Source organism: Hemiscyllium ocellatum, chromosome 37 (assembly GCF_020745735.1).
Source record: "Hemiscyllium ocellatum isolate sHemOce1 chromosome 37, sHemOce1.pat.X.cur, whole genome shotgun sequence".
Lineage (NCBI taxonomy): Eukaryota > Metazoa > Chordata > Chondrichthyes > Orectolobiformes > Hemiscylliidae > Hemiscyllium > Hemiscyllium ocellatum.
The window spans coordinates 32,644,920-32,659,427 of NC_083437.1; the positions used below are offsets into that span (position 1 = coordinate 32,644,920).

General features: G+C 49.2%; 1 protein-coding gene across 2 annotated transcripts in view; it reads right to left on the reverse strand.

Annotated features, from left to right (window-relative positions):
* The window catches only part of arhgef16 (Rho guanine nucleotide exchange factor (GEF) 16), a 47,783-nt gene that overhangs the window by 13,343 nt on the left and 19,932 nt on the right, over nucleotides 1–14,508 (reverse strand). For both annotated transcript variants that reach the window (XM_060851852.1, XM_060851853.1), the window contains exons 7-10: nucleotides 10,705–10,857; nucleotides 10,458–10,587; nucleotides 9,091–9,165; nucleotides 4,670–4,762 (exon numbers count right to left, since the gene is read on the reverse strand). In XM_060851852.1, coding sequence (XP_060707835.1) covers nucleotides 4,670–4,762; nucleotides 9,091–9,165; nucleotides 10,458–10,587; nucleotides 10,705–10,857 — 451 coding nt within the window. The remainder of the gene's footprint in view (nucleotides 1–4,669; nucleotides 4,763–9,090; nucleotides 9,166–10,457; nucleotides 10,588–10,704; nucleotides 10,858–14,508) is intronic.

Consider the following 14,508-nt stretch of genomic DNA (forward strand, 5'->3'; position numbering starts at 1 on the left):
CGACAGGCGAGAGAGAGTGCGACAGGCGAGCGAGAGAGAGAGAGTGCGACAGGCGAGAGAGAGAGAGAGAGTGCGACAGGTGAGAGAGAGAGAGAGAGAGAGAGAGAGAGAGCGACAGGCGAGAGAGAGAGAGAGAGCGACAGGCGAGAGAGAGAGAGAGTGCGACAGGCGAGAGAGAGAGAGAGAGAGAGAAAGCGAGCAACAGGCAAGAGAGAGAGAGAGAGAGAGAGAGAGCGACAGGCGAGAGAGAGAGAGAGTGCGACAGGCGAGAGAGAGAGAGTGCGACAGGCGAGAGAGAGAGAGAGAGAGAGAGAGAGAGCGACAGGCGAGAGAGAGAGAGAGTGCGACAGGCGAGAGAGAGAGAGTGCGACAGGCGAGAGAGAGTGCGACAGGTGAGAGAGAGAGAGAGAGAGAGCGCGACAGGCGAGAGAGAGAGCGACAGGCGAGAGAGAGAGAGAGAGAGAGAGAGAGAGCGACAGGCGAGAGAGAGAGAGAGAGAGCGACAGGCGAGAGAGAGAGAGAGTGCGACAGGCGAGAGAGAGAGAGAGAGAGAGAGCGAGCGACAGGCGAGAGAGAGAGAGAGCGAGCGACAGGCAAGAGAGAGAGAGAGAGAGAGAGAGAGAGAGAGCGACAGGCGAGAGAGAGAGAGAGTGCGACAGGTGAGAGAGAGAGAGAGAGAGAGAGAGAGCGAGCGACAGGCGAGAGAGAGAGAGAGTGCGACAGGCGAGAGAGAGAGAGAGCGACAGGCGAGAGAGAGAGTGCGACAGGCGAGAGAGAGAGAGAGTGCGACAGGCGAGAGAGAGAGAGTGCGACAGGCGAGAGAGAGTGCGACAGGTGAGAGAGAGAGAGAGTGCGACAGGCGAGAGAGAGAGAGTGCGACAGGCGAGAGACAGAGAGAGTGCGACAGGCGAGAGAGAGAGAGAGTGCGACAGGCGAGAGAGAGAGAGAGTGCGACAGGCGAGAGAGAGAGAGAGAGAGAGAGAGAGAGAGCGACAGGCGAGAGAGAGAGAGAGTGCGACAGGCGAGAGAGAGAGAGAGTGCGACAGGCGAGAGAGAGAGAGAGTGCGACAGGCGAGAGAGAGAGAGTGCGACAGGCGAGAGAGAGTGCGACAGGTGAGAGAGAGAGAGAGTGCGACAGGCGAGAGAGAGAGAGTGCGACAGGCGAGAGAGAGAGAGAGTGCGACAGGCGAGAGAGAGAGAGAGTGCGACAGGCGAGAGAGAGAGAGAGTGCGACAGGCGAGAGAGAGAGAGAGAGAGAGAGAGAGAGAGCGACAGGCGAGAGAGAGAGAGAGTGCGACAGGCGAGAGAGAGAGAGTGCGACAGGCGAGAGAGAGAGAGAGAGAGAGTGCGACAGGCGAGAGAGAGAGAGAGAGCGTGCGACAGGCGAGAGAGAGAGAGTGCGACAGGCGAGAGAGAGAGAGAGCGACAGGCGAGAGAGAGAGAGAGAGCGACAGGCGAGAGAGAGAGAGAGTGCGACAGGCGAGAGAGAGAGAGAGAGAGTGCGACAGGCGAGAGAGAGAGAGAGAGAGAGTGCGACAGGCGAGAGAGAGAGAGAGAGAGAGTGCGACAGGCGAGAGAGAGAGTGTGTGTGACAGGTGAGAGAGAGAGTGTGTGACAGGTGAGAGAGAGAGAGAGAGAGAGAGAGAGAGAGAGAGAAAGTGAGACAGGTGAGAGAGAGTGTGTGACAGGTGAGAGACAGAGAGAGAGAGAGAGAGAGCGCGACAGGCGAGAGAGAGAGCGCGACAGGCGAGAGAGAGAGCGCGACAGGCGAGAGAGAGAGCGAGTGCGACAGGCAAGAGAGAGAGAGAGAGCGCGACAGGCAAGAGAGAGAGAGAGTGCGACAGGCGAGAGAGAGAGAGAGAGAGAGAGAGCGACAGGCGCGAGAGAGAGAGAGAGAGAGAGAGTGCGACAGGCGAGAGAGAGAGAGTGTGTGTGTGACAGGCGAGAGAGAGAGTGTGTGACAGGTGAGTGAGAGAGAGAGAGAAAGTGAGACAGGTGAGAGAGAGAGAGAGAGAGAGAGTGTGTGACAGGTGAGAGAGAGAGAGAGAGAGAGAGAGAGAGAGAGAGAGTGTGTGTGACAGGTGAGAGAGAGAGAGAGAGAGTGTGTGACAGGTGAGAGAGAGAGAGAGAGAGAGAGAGAGCGACAGGCGAGAGAGAGAGTGTGTGTGTGTGACAGGCGAGAGAGAGAGTGTGTGACAGGTGAGTGAGAGAGAGAGAGAAAGTGAGACAGGTGAGAGAGAGAGAGAGAGAGAGAGAGAGTGTGTGACAGGTGAGAGAGAGAGAGAGAGAGAGAGAGTGTGACAGGTGTGAGAGAGAGAGAGAGAGAGAGCGACAGGCGAGAGAGAGAGAGTGTGTGTGTGACAGGCGAGAGAGAGAGTGTGTGACAGGTGAGTGAGAGAGAGAGAGAAAGTGAGACAGGTGAGAGAGAGAGAGAGAGAGAGAGAGAGAGAGAGAGTGTGTGACAGGTGAGAGAGAGAGAGAGAGAGAGTGTGACAGGTGTGTGAGAGAGAGAGAGAGAGAGAGCGAGCGACAGGCGAGAGAGAGAGTGTGTGTGTGACAGGCGAGAGAGAGAGTGTGTGACAGGTGAGTGAGAGAGAGAGAGAGAGAGAGAGAGAGAGAGAGAAAGTGAGACAGGTGAGAGAGAGAGAGAGAGAGCGCGAGCGACAGGCGAGATAGAGAGTGTGTGACAGGTGAGTGAGAGAGAGAGAGAGAGAGAGAGAGAGAGAAAGTGAGACAGGTGAGAGAGAGAGAGAGTGAGTGTGTGACAGGTGAGAGAGAGTGTGTGACAGGTGAGTGAGAGAGAGAGAGAGAGAGAGAGAGAGAGAGAGAGAGAGAGAGAGAAAGTGAGACAGTTGCGAGAGAGAGAGAGAGAGAGAGTGAGAGAGAGAGAGTGACAGGTGAGAGAGAGAGAGAGAGAGAGAGACAGTTGCGAGACAGAGAGTGTGACAGGTGAGTGTGTGTGACAGGTGAGAGAGTGTGACAGGTGAGAGAGAGAGTGAGAGTGACAGGTGAGAGAGGAGTGAGTGAGACAGGAGAGAGAGAGTGAGTGACAGGTGAGAGAGGGAGTGAGTGATAGGTGAGAGAGGGAGTGTGTGTGACAGGTGAGAGTGTGTGACAGGTGAGAGTGTGTGACAGGTGTGAGACAGAGTGCGACAGGTGTGAGACAGAGAGTGACAGGTGAGAGACAGAGAGTGACAGGTGAGAGAGTGACAGGTGAGAGAGTGACAGGTGAGAGAGTGACAGGTGAGAGAGTGACAGGTGAGAGAGTGAGAGAGACAGGTGAGAGAGTGAGAGAGACAGGTGAGAGAGAGAGAGACAGGTGAGAGAGAGTAAGTGAGACAGGTGAGAGAGAGAGTGTGACAAGTGAGTGAGTGAGACAGGTGAGAGAGAGAGTGAGACAGGTGAGAGAGAGAGACAGGTGAGAGAGAGAGAGAGAGAGACAGGTGAGAGAGAGAGAGAGAGAGAGAGAGAAAGTGAGACAGGTGAGAGAGAGAGAGAAAGTGAGACAGGTGAGAGAGAGAGAGAGAGAGAGAGAGAGTGACAGGTGAGAGAGAGAGTGACAGTTGCGAGACAGTGTGTGTGACAGGTGAGTGTGTGAGACAGGTGAGAGAGAGTGACAGGTGAGAGAGAGTGAGTGAGACAGGTGAGAGAGAGAGTGAGACAGGTGAGAGAGAGAGACAGGTGAGAGAGAGAGAGAGAGACAGGTGAGAGAGAGAGAGAGAAAGTGAGACAGGTGAGAGAGAGAGAGAGAGAGAGAGAGAGAGAGAGAGTGACAGGTGAGAGAGAGAGTGACAGTTGCGAGACAGTGTGTGTGACAGGTGAGTGTGTGAGACAGGTGAGAGAGAGTGAGTGAGACAGGAGAGAGAGAGTGAGTGACAAGTGAGAGAGAGTGAGTGACAGGTGAGAGAGCGAGAGAAAGAGTGTGACAGGTGAGAGAGAGAGAGACAGGTGAGAGAGAGAGAGAGAGTGAGTGAGACAGGTGAGAGAGAGAGTGAGTGAGACAGGTGAGAGAGAGAGTGAGTGAGACAGGTGAGAGAGAGTGAGTGAGAGAGTGAGTGAGAGAGTGAGTGAGAGAGGTGAGAGTGACAAGTGAGTGTGTGTGACAGGTGAGAGAGTGAGTGAGTGACAGGTGAGAGAGTGAGTGTGACAGTTGACAGGGAGAGAGCGTGACAGGTGAGAGAGAGAGAGGTGAGAGAGAGACAGGTGAGAGAGAGAGACAGGTGAGAGAGAGAGACAGGTGAGAGAGAGAGACAGGTGAGAGAGAGAGACAGGTGAGAGAGAGAGACAGGTGAGAGAGAGAGTGTCACAGGTGTGAGAGAGAGAGAGAGAGTGTGTCACAGGTGAGAGAGAGAGAGAGAGAGAGAGAGTGTGTCACAGGTGAGAGAGAGTGTCACAGGTGTGTTTGAGAGAGAGAGAGAGAGAGAGATAGATAGAAAGCGTGCGAGTGAGCGAGAGAGGGAGGGGAGGATAAAGGACGCAGCAACTGAGATATGTGCACAAAAACGGAGATGTGGAAAAATACCAAATAACCATCCACCTGAGAATGAGCAATTGTGGAGATGACAGGGATTTAAAAAAAAATTCAGTGAGTGACTAATAAGTTAGCAACAAGGCACAAGAGGGGAAACATTCACACAAAATTAGGCACTGTCTGATTGGAATACAATACCTTAATCTTCCCAAAGTGTAGCTGTGTCTGGATTGTACACATCTGTTCCGTTCGCTCCATCCTCCGTGCTCCCTCATTACATGTTTTAACCAACTAGAAGCGAGAGAAAACAGCTTAGTCACAAGAAAGTATCTTCCTATCATCACCTACAGCGTCGAGGGGAATAGGAGAACCCAGACGAACATTCTGACCCAACAACTTCTCAAACAAAACTCAAACTGAAAATAGGCCAGTAGGACAGGGTTAAAGGTCAGGGTCAGTTCAGCAGGACCCAAATTGCAGAATAAACAGAGAATGCTGGAGAAACTCAGCAGGTCTGGCAGCATCAGAAAAGAGAAATCAAAGCTAGCGTTTCTGAGGGAGGGTCACCGGATATGAAACGTTAACTCTGATTTCTCATCGCAAATGCTGCCAGACCTGCTGAGCTTTTCCAGCAACATCTGTTTTTGCTTCTGGTTTAATCAGAACCCACAGTTCTTTGGATTTTTACTGAGCTTTTGTCAGAACTGACTTGAAATATGGACTCTGTTTTTCTCTCTACAGATGCTTTTGAGTTTCTCCAGCATTCTTAGCATTTGTTTCTGATTTCCAGCAACGACAGTTTGCCTTTATCCAAGTTACAAGTATCCTCAACATTCCAGCCCTTTAAGGTAGGAGACTGAAGTAAAATTGAAGTTATGTCTGGCGGATCTGACCTGGTAATGTCAAGAAATAAATATGACAGGGAACTAATTTCAAGATAGTTATTTTTATGTGAAAACACTGAGGAAACTGTGCGTTTGCAATTTTATCCACAGTGGTTCTTGATTATTAGATTAGATTACTTACAGTGTGGAAACAGGCCCTTCGGCCCAACAAGTCCACTCTGACCCGCCGAAGCGCAACCCACCCATACCCCTACATTTACCCCTTACCTAACACTACGGACAATTTAGCATGGCCAATTCACCTGACCCGCACATCTTTGGATGTGGGAGGAAACCGGAACACCCGGAGGAAACCCACGCAGACACGGGGAGAACGTGCAAACTCCACACAGTCAGTCGCCTGAGTCGGGAAATGAATCCGGGTCTCAGGCGCTGTGAGGCAGCAGTGCTAACCACTGCCACCGTGCCGCCCACTATTATGGCTGACCATTTTGGTGACAAGGCCTACAATCACCTCACATGCCCAGGTTGGGCTTCCTTCACCCTCCATGAGGGTCCCTGTCTGAATCCTCAGTTCTTTGGCTTACTTACTACAACTTCCCCTGACAAGGAAGCAAAAGGTCTTTGTTTTGGACTACGGTGCTCTGAGAAAGCCCCAGGAAACTACACCACTGGAAGCGTGAGGAAGGAGGCCTACCCTTCAAACCCTGACAACAGCACAGGCACGAAGGGTTGCAGGGAAAGTGGGAGTGAGGAGTGTGGGATCAGTCATGATCCTATTGAATAATGCAGCAGGCTTGAGGGACCAAATGGCCTACTCCCGTTCCAGTTTCCTGATTCATCAAGACACTCAGGATAAGAGTATCATCTCCGAGACAACATTTTTGGCCTACTCCCAATATCTAGGAAAAGGCTGAAGGAGCTGCCTTCCTCAAAAAAACCTCTTAGCTAAATGAGGAACTAACCACATCCATATGCGGTGACTGGAATGATGTGGAGGCCAAATTTGGCTAAGGAGGGTTCGGTTTCTATCCCTAAAAGGACATGCTCTTACCATAACCTAATAGCCATTGCCATCCTTTCTGACACCAGTTTTTAATTTACAGATTTTTCTTTTAAATTCAAATCCTTAAATTGCCCTTGTGGGATTTGAACTCTGGATTAGGCGAAAGTGAGGACTGCAGATGTTGGAGATCAGAGTCGAGAGTGTGTTGCTGGAAAAGCACAGCAGGTCAGGCAGCATCCGAGGAGCAGGAGAATCTACGTTTCGGGCAAAAGTCCTTCATCAGGAATGAAGCTGATCGCCGAGGGGGTTGTGAGATAAATGGGAGAGGGTGGGGCTGGTAGCTAAGAGTGCGATAGGTAGATGAAGGTGGCGGTAATGGTGATAGGTGACAGGAGGGTGGAGTGGATAACTGGGAAGGAAGATGGACAGGTAGGACAGGTCATGAGGGTGGTGCCGAGTAGAAAGGTTGGAACTGGGATAAGGTGGGGGGAGGGGAAATGAGGAAACTGGTGACATCTACATCAATGCCATGGGGTTGGAGTGTCCGGAGGCGAAAAGATGAGGTGTTCTTCCTCCAGGCGTTGGGTGGTTAGGGGGTGGCGATGGAGGAGGCCCGGGACCTGCATGTCCTTGGCAGAGTGGGAAGGGGAGTTGAAGTGTTCGGCCACAGAGCAGTGGGGTTGGTTGGTGCGGGTGTCCCGGAAATGTTCTCTGGATTATTCTTTCGGTGACAGGACCGGTTTGCAGCAGGATCACCACCAGGGGGCAAGCCATGCAAACATAAATGTCTCCAACTCAGGGAAACTGAGCCAGCACTGCATCAGAGGGGACGAGGGAATTTCAGACTGCTCGCTCCCTCCCAGATTTAGCCAATGACCATACCCAGTGACAGACAGTGACACTGTCCCCAATACTGAGGCAGTGCTCTTTCCCTTCGCTCCACTCCCACTCACCAAGGGACCTGCCCTCTTTCACCTCCTTCTGCTCCAAAGGAAAATGTAAGGCAGAGACAGAGAGAGGTAGCAGAGGAGACAAAGCACAAAGAACACTCACTTTTATGCAACACCTTCTACAATCTCAGTACTTTTCAAAGGATAGTGAAAGGTAAAGTCATCATAATCCCACAGGACCATGAGGTTGCTCTCCCATTAGAGAGAAATGACTGATGGTGGTTTAACCCGAGGGTCAATTTGCCTCAAGTGAGAGTTAAGATTGAGAAGGTGGAACCTTTATGGTAACCTCAGCAGGAATTGAACCCACACTATTGGCGTCACTCCATACACCAAACGAGCTGTCCGACCAACCGAACTGACATTTCAAAGCACAGTTAGTTGAATACAATGAAGTGCAGCCATTTTTGACACAATGGAAACGCAGGAGAAAGTGACGACTGCAGATGCTGGAGATCAGAGTTAAAGAGTGGAAAAGTACAGCCGGTCATGCAGGGTCCGAGAAGCAGGAAAATCGACGTTTCGAGCACAAGCTCTCTATCAGGAATGAAAATGAAGGGCTCCTGCTCCTCAGATGCTGCCCGACCAGCTGTACTTTTCCAGCATCACACTCTTCGACAACGGAAACGCAACCAATTTGTTCACAGTAAGATCCTAAAGCCAATGGAATAACAGTCAGCTAATATTGTTTGACACCCGACATGGTGGCTCAGTGGTTAGCACTGCTGCCTCACAGCATCAGGGATCTGGGTTCAATTCCCACCTTGGACGACTGTCTGAGTGGACATTCTCCCCGTGTCTGCGTGGGTTTCCTCTGGGTGCTCCGGTTTCCTCCCACAATCCAAAGATGTGCAGGTTAGGTGGCGTGGCCATGCTAAATTATCCATAGTGTTCAGGGATGTGCAGGTTAGGTGCACTAGTCAGGGGGAAATGTAGGGGAATTGGTCTGGGTGGGTTACTCTTCAGAGGTTCGGTGTGGACTTGCTGGGCCAAAGGGCCTGTTTCCACACTGTAAGGATTCTAATTCTAATACATATTCAGACAATTCCATGCACTTCTTGAATGAGTGCGGTGGCATCTTCCACTCTCACTCGAGATGGAGGAGGAGACAATGACATAACACTTCTGTGGAAAGATGGCACCTCTCCCAGTGTAGCCCTCATGTGCAGGTGCCAGTGTCAGACTGGGATGAACAAAGTCAGAAGTTACATTATACCAGGCTATAGTCCAATAGATTTATCTGAAACCACAAGCTTTTGGAGTGCTGCTCCTTTGTCCAGGTGAAGTAAGGAGAGGCACCCAGGCACAGAATTTATAATCAAGATGATCAAAAGATCCATACAATTGGTGTGTGGGATGCCGAGAGGCTAAATAATAGGTCTCTGCAGGTGATCAAGAGTGTCAGACAGTGTGAGTAAAGTGTCAACAGCTGAATCGCAAGCGGAGAGATGATTTATAGTCCCACTGATTGAGACAGAGAGAGATAATTACAAAAATAGACTCAGGTGTTGCTGGAGAGCACTCCTTTGGTGTTGCACTGAAGAGGCACAAAGTTGCAAAGAGACACAAAACAGAACATGGTTTGTGTTGCTTGTCTAAAACATGTATCTGATCGAGAAACGTGGCTGTGGCATCAGAACAATCAGCCTGGTTCAAACCCAAAGCAAACCTCCGGATGAATACAGGAGAAAAACAGTGACGAACACAGTATAGCTGGAGAACAGATGAACTGTTGCCCTTTCCTCATTTTGTGTTGCCCTTTCTGAGGAACATCAGAATAACCGGCAATTGAACTGCATGCATATATTAGGCCTGTACCTTACTGATGGCTTTCAATGCCCTGGTGGCTGCATCATACTCCACTCGATAACGATTGGTCTTTTGACAAATAGTCTGAAAGACAAAGAAGAGAGGATTAGTGAGAGAAAAGACATTGAAGTCACATCGCACAGTCAATGCTGAGGACTGGCGTCAAACCACGATGGGAGCTCAAGTAGCTAAAACATTGGTCTCCAGGTTTGAAAGAGTCAAGACTCTGTTTTCATTCTCCCCAAGAACAATCCTGGTCCAGTCTCCTTTGATGACAACGTCCTCTTAAGGTCTGGTGAAGAGATAGAGAATGAAATAAAAGGAGTAACACTTAAAGATAGAGAGACTCCACACCTTGCATGCATTGCTCAGAAACATCCCAAAATGCCTGACATCCACTGCACTATATTCAGGTACGTGGCCCAAATGGGATGGCATGGTGGCTCAGTGGTTAGCACTGCTGCTTCATGGCACCAAGGTACCGGGATGATTCCACCCTTGGGTGACTGTGTAAAGTTTGCGTGTTCTCCCAGTGTCTGCGTGCATTTCCGCCGGTTTCTTCCCATAGCCCAAGGATGTGATGGCCTGGAGATGGTGCAGAGGAGATTCACCAGGATGTTGCCTGGGCTGGAGCAGTTCAGCTATGAAGAGACACTCACTCGGCTGATATTGTTTTCCTGAGAGCCGAGAAGGCTGAGGTAGTCCAGATTGAGTTCTTCAAAAATATGACTAGCGTGGAAAGCATAGATAGGAAGACACATTTCCTCTTCGTAGAGGGGTCAAAAGCCCTCTTAGATTTAAGGTAAGGGGCAGGATGTTTAGAAGGGCTTTGAGGAAAATTATGTCAGAAAGGATGGGAAGGATCTGAAACTCACTGCCTAAAAGAGCAGTAGGGTGGAAACTCTCACAGCTTTCAAAAAGTATTGAGATGAACATCTGAAATACTACAGCATAGCAGGCTATGGGCCAGATGCTGGGAAACGGGGCTAGAATAGATGGGTGCTTGATGACCAGCATAGTCATGGTGAGCCAAAGAGTATCTTCCCATGCTGTGAAGCCTCTGACTTTGTGACTCTATTTCTGACCTTGTAACAGTGCCAGGTGTTCGGGAGACAGACCTACCCCTCCCTCCCCATCGAACATTATGTGTAGAGATGTCGGCCTTCAGTCATGTGATCAATCACAAGTCAGTGATGCAGCATACGAGCAAGAAACAAGTCACTTGGCCCTTTGAGTCCGCTGTACCATTCTACAGGATTATGGCTGATCTGGTTTTAACCTCAATCCAACTCAAATCAGACAGGGTGAGATAGGCAGGCAGAGAGGGCGAGAGATTGAGAAAGAGATAAAGGGAGACAGACAGCAGGGAAACCTACATCCATGAGGAGTGGGAGTCGAGTCACCCTCTGCATGGGTAGAATCAGGAAGGAGATGATGGGTAGGCCTCCACACCTTGAATTGGTCTGAATCTGCTTCAGTGTTTCCTTGAAATGTGTGTTGGAATTGCTGCAAGAGGGAAAAATAGAGCATTAACCAACATTGACCAGTGAGGCCTACGGACACACCGTCCCGACTGGTCAATTTTGAAGAATCACAAAGACCGCCCCAAATCGCCGTACTTACAGTAGCCTCTCGAGCGTTCGTTGCTGGTAGATTTCATTTGAGCAGTAGATGACGTAAGCACCAAAACAGTTTGATGCGTGGTGCTCCACAATGTCACTGATATCTTGGATAAGTGGGTTCTGCTGGAGCCTCATGTCAAGGTCTTCAAAAAATCTAAAGACAGAGAGAGTCAGTCTGACGAAGAACAGGGAATGTTGTGGTTTGTGGGATTTTCCAACCCTCGAATAGGAATGAGCTTCCCGATCAGCAAGTCTCTTCCCCGCAGACAGCAACAAATGAATTGCTGAGCTCTTGGCGGGGGGTTGGGGGGGCGGGAGGGGGCTGGGCAATCCCACCCAGCAACCGGCTCTACACCAACAACTTGCTTCTTCGGTGTAGGAAATCACCCCAAGGTGCTGTACAAAATGCAGAGAGAGTCAAGCTTGGTGAAAGAACTAAGCTTTATGGAGCATCGTTAAAAGCAGAACACAGAGCAGTAGAGAGGTTATGTGAAATGAACTCAGGACCCTGGCAGCGAAAGGCACAGCCCTGAAGTTGGGGAACATATAAAAGAAGAGGGGAATGCAGAGATCTCAGAGAATTAGAGTCATAGAGTCCGAGATGTACAGCACGGAAACACACTCTTCGGTCTAACTCGTCCATGCCAAACCAGATATTCCACCCCAATTTAGTCCCATTTGCCAGCGCTTGGCCCATATCCTCCTAAACCCTTTCTATTCATGTATTTGTTGGACTGCAGGAGATTATAGAGATTGAGAAAGGTCTGGTCATGGAGGAATTTGAACATTAAATGAATGGGGGTTTTTGGGACCAGAACCAATCTAGGTCAGTGCACATCATCGAACTATCGAGGGCAATGCCATAGAGGATCTACTAGCACACAATCAGATCAAATCAAAGAGATAAATACAAACTAATTCACAGGATTTCAGCTTTTGCCTCCAGTTCAGGGACCCTGTCAGTAATAGTTAGAATAAGCAAGGCACCCGTGTACAGAAATGGAGGAAGTGCAGACACAGACACACACACACAGTTTCCCCAGAGAAACACTAAATCCCAATCACTCATACTTACTCAAAACAGCTGATGCTGGATCTGTTCCAGACACATCGCAAGCACCCACTGACACAGGAATCATCACAGCAACCTCATCATCGCTCTCCCCTTCACCCCCACCAGCCCCCCCGGCCACGGCATCCTTGGGGAACACACACAGAAGTGTGCTCATGGAGCCATTTACCATCAGGTCATTGCCCCTTTAATTAGAAATATGCCAATTTACCAACAGGTCCCTTTAACCAGAGCACGGTGGCTCAGTGGTTAGCACTGCTGCCTCACAGCACCAGGGACCTGGGTTCAATTCCAGATTCGGGCAACTGTCTATGTGGAGTTTGCACATTCTCCTGCCTCTGCATGGGTTTCCTCCGGGTTTTCTGGTTTCCTCCCACAGTCCAAAGATGTGCAGGTTAGATGGACTGGCCATGCTAAATTGCCCGTAGTGTTCAGGGATGTGCAAGTTAAGTGGATTAGCCATGAAAAATGCAGGATTACAGGGATAGAGTGGGTGGGTCAGTGTGGACTCCATGGGCCAAATGGCCTGTTTCCCCACTGTAAGGATTCCATGATTCTATTCAGATTAAAGGCATGTGTGTGATGTGACTAATTTAACTAATAAGCATGAAGGGGCTACAGCTAGTAACATTCAACCGAAGCACTCGGAGTCTCTGCTTGTTATCTTCTTCGCTCCATCTGTTTTCAATACGTCTCAGCGACTGAACAGAAGTTTCAGAAAGTGACCTTTGTCCCCTCCAATAAAGAAACTGGATTCTGCTCCCTGCCCTTGTGGACTCAACAGTTAATATTTACCCCACTTGCAGCAATTTGATGTAATAATCTTGCCCTTGCACCCAACACCTCTAAATTTAAACCGGTCTTTGGAATGAGTAAATGTCACAAAAACCACAGGGTAATGTCTTACAACTTTACACACTAATCAACTTCAATATAAAGCCCCAGATACCAGGCGTGGCTTTACATCAGATGGTGTTTGGTACAATCCCCACCTCAGGGAATTGAGCAAGACTTCCTGGCTGACACTTTAGTGGGGTACGGAGGGAAGGGTGCACTGACAGGGAGAGGGGTGCACTGCCTGAGGTGCCCTGTGTTTGAGCTTTCGATGACCAAGACCACTCGCTTTCACGTTGGTCTGTGATACTGTAGCCCTGGTCTCATCCCAGCTGCTGCTCAACGCCCCATCCATGCGTTTGGTACCTTGACACTCCAAGGTGATGATCTCCTCCACTCCAAATCCTGGAGCTCAGCCACTTTCCTGATGCCCGTATCCTCAATCACACCCATGACCTTTCACCCACATTCTGGTAATGCCACATTTTTCAACACTCAAACTGGGGTTCAAATTCCTCCCAACTAACTCCGTAACGTTCTCTAGCCTAGTAACACCGCACGTTCCTCCCCCTTCTTCATTCTAAGCAACCAATGGCAGCAGTGCCTTCATCTACAAAGGCCCGAGGTCACTAGAATCTCGGTGTGCGGTTTACTGTCTAAGTTTAGAATTCAGCAAAAGGAGGTCAAAGAGAATGATTAACAAAGGGAATATGGAGCGGTGACAATGCTTCTGAGACTCTTTCATGATCAACTTTGGTGAAAGATGTGTCATTGTTGTTGTTAGAAGGAGTCACAAGACTGGGCAATGGTTGAGGACAGAACTGTGTCTGGCAAAGAGGCCCCTCCCCCATCAAGGACTGGAGCTTGTTCCTGGAGGAATAGAATTTAAATTAAAACATTACATTCTTACTTTTTTGCAAAATGGCAGTTAGACCACACTTGTGGGGTATTGAGCAAACCTTTCACAACCTCAAGACATCTCAAAGCATTTTACAACCATTGCAGTGCTTCACGTTTTGGAAGAGTTTGAGCAGGCTTCATTAAACATAAAGGTGATAAAAACAATGACTGCAGATGCTGGAAACCAGATTCTGGATTAGTGGTGCTGGAAAAGCACAGCAGTTCAGGCAGCATCCAAGGAGCAGTAAAATCGACTTTTCGGGCAAAAACCCTTCATTAAACATAACTACTGTATATGAAAAGGGATGATCAGCAAGGCAATCTTCTAGAACCCACAACTTCAAGTTCCAGATCCACATGAATTGAAACCACTGAGAGACAGCACATGATCAGTATCTATTCTTAGGATAAAGGTATAGTTAACCCTTTATCCAAATGCTGCCACCAAAGTAAAATAGGACCCGACGATCAGCTTGGAATCCTTTCTCTAGAAAAGCACAGACTAAGTGGGAATCTTCTCTGGGTCTATAAACGTTTGACAATATTCCACAGGATGGAAATAATGAAACCGTTTCCACTTATAGGTGAGTCCAGAACAAGATGACATAAATAAAAGATAACCAGCAACAGATCAACCGTAGTTTGTTTGAGAAGCAATTACTTCACACAGATAGTGTCAATAAAGTGTGGCGCTGGAAAAAACAAGACAGTTGATGTTTTGTTATACCCACAATGTTTACTTCGTCACCTCCTGATGCTGCCTGGTTTGCTGTGTTCTTCCAGCCTCCTGTTTGTCGACCTGGGATTCCAGCATCTGCAGGGTTTTTTTTGCCTCTAACATGATGTGGTTGAAGCAAAGAGTATTGATGCATAGTTAAGGGAGAAAGGAGCAGAGGGATATAGAGAGGTTATTCGAGTTGGAAGATGCTCTTGTGGAGCATATACACAGACACAGAGATGTCAGTCCAGGAGGATGGTGACTCTCACTGTCAGAGTCTC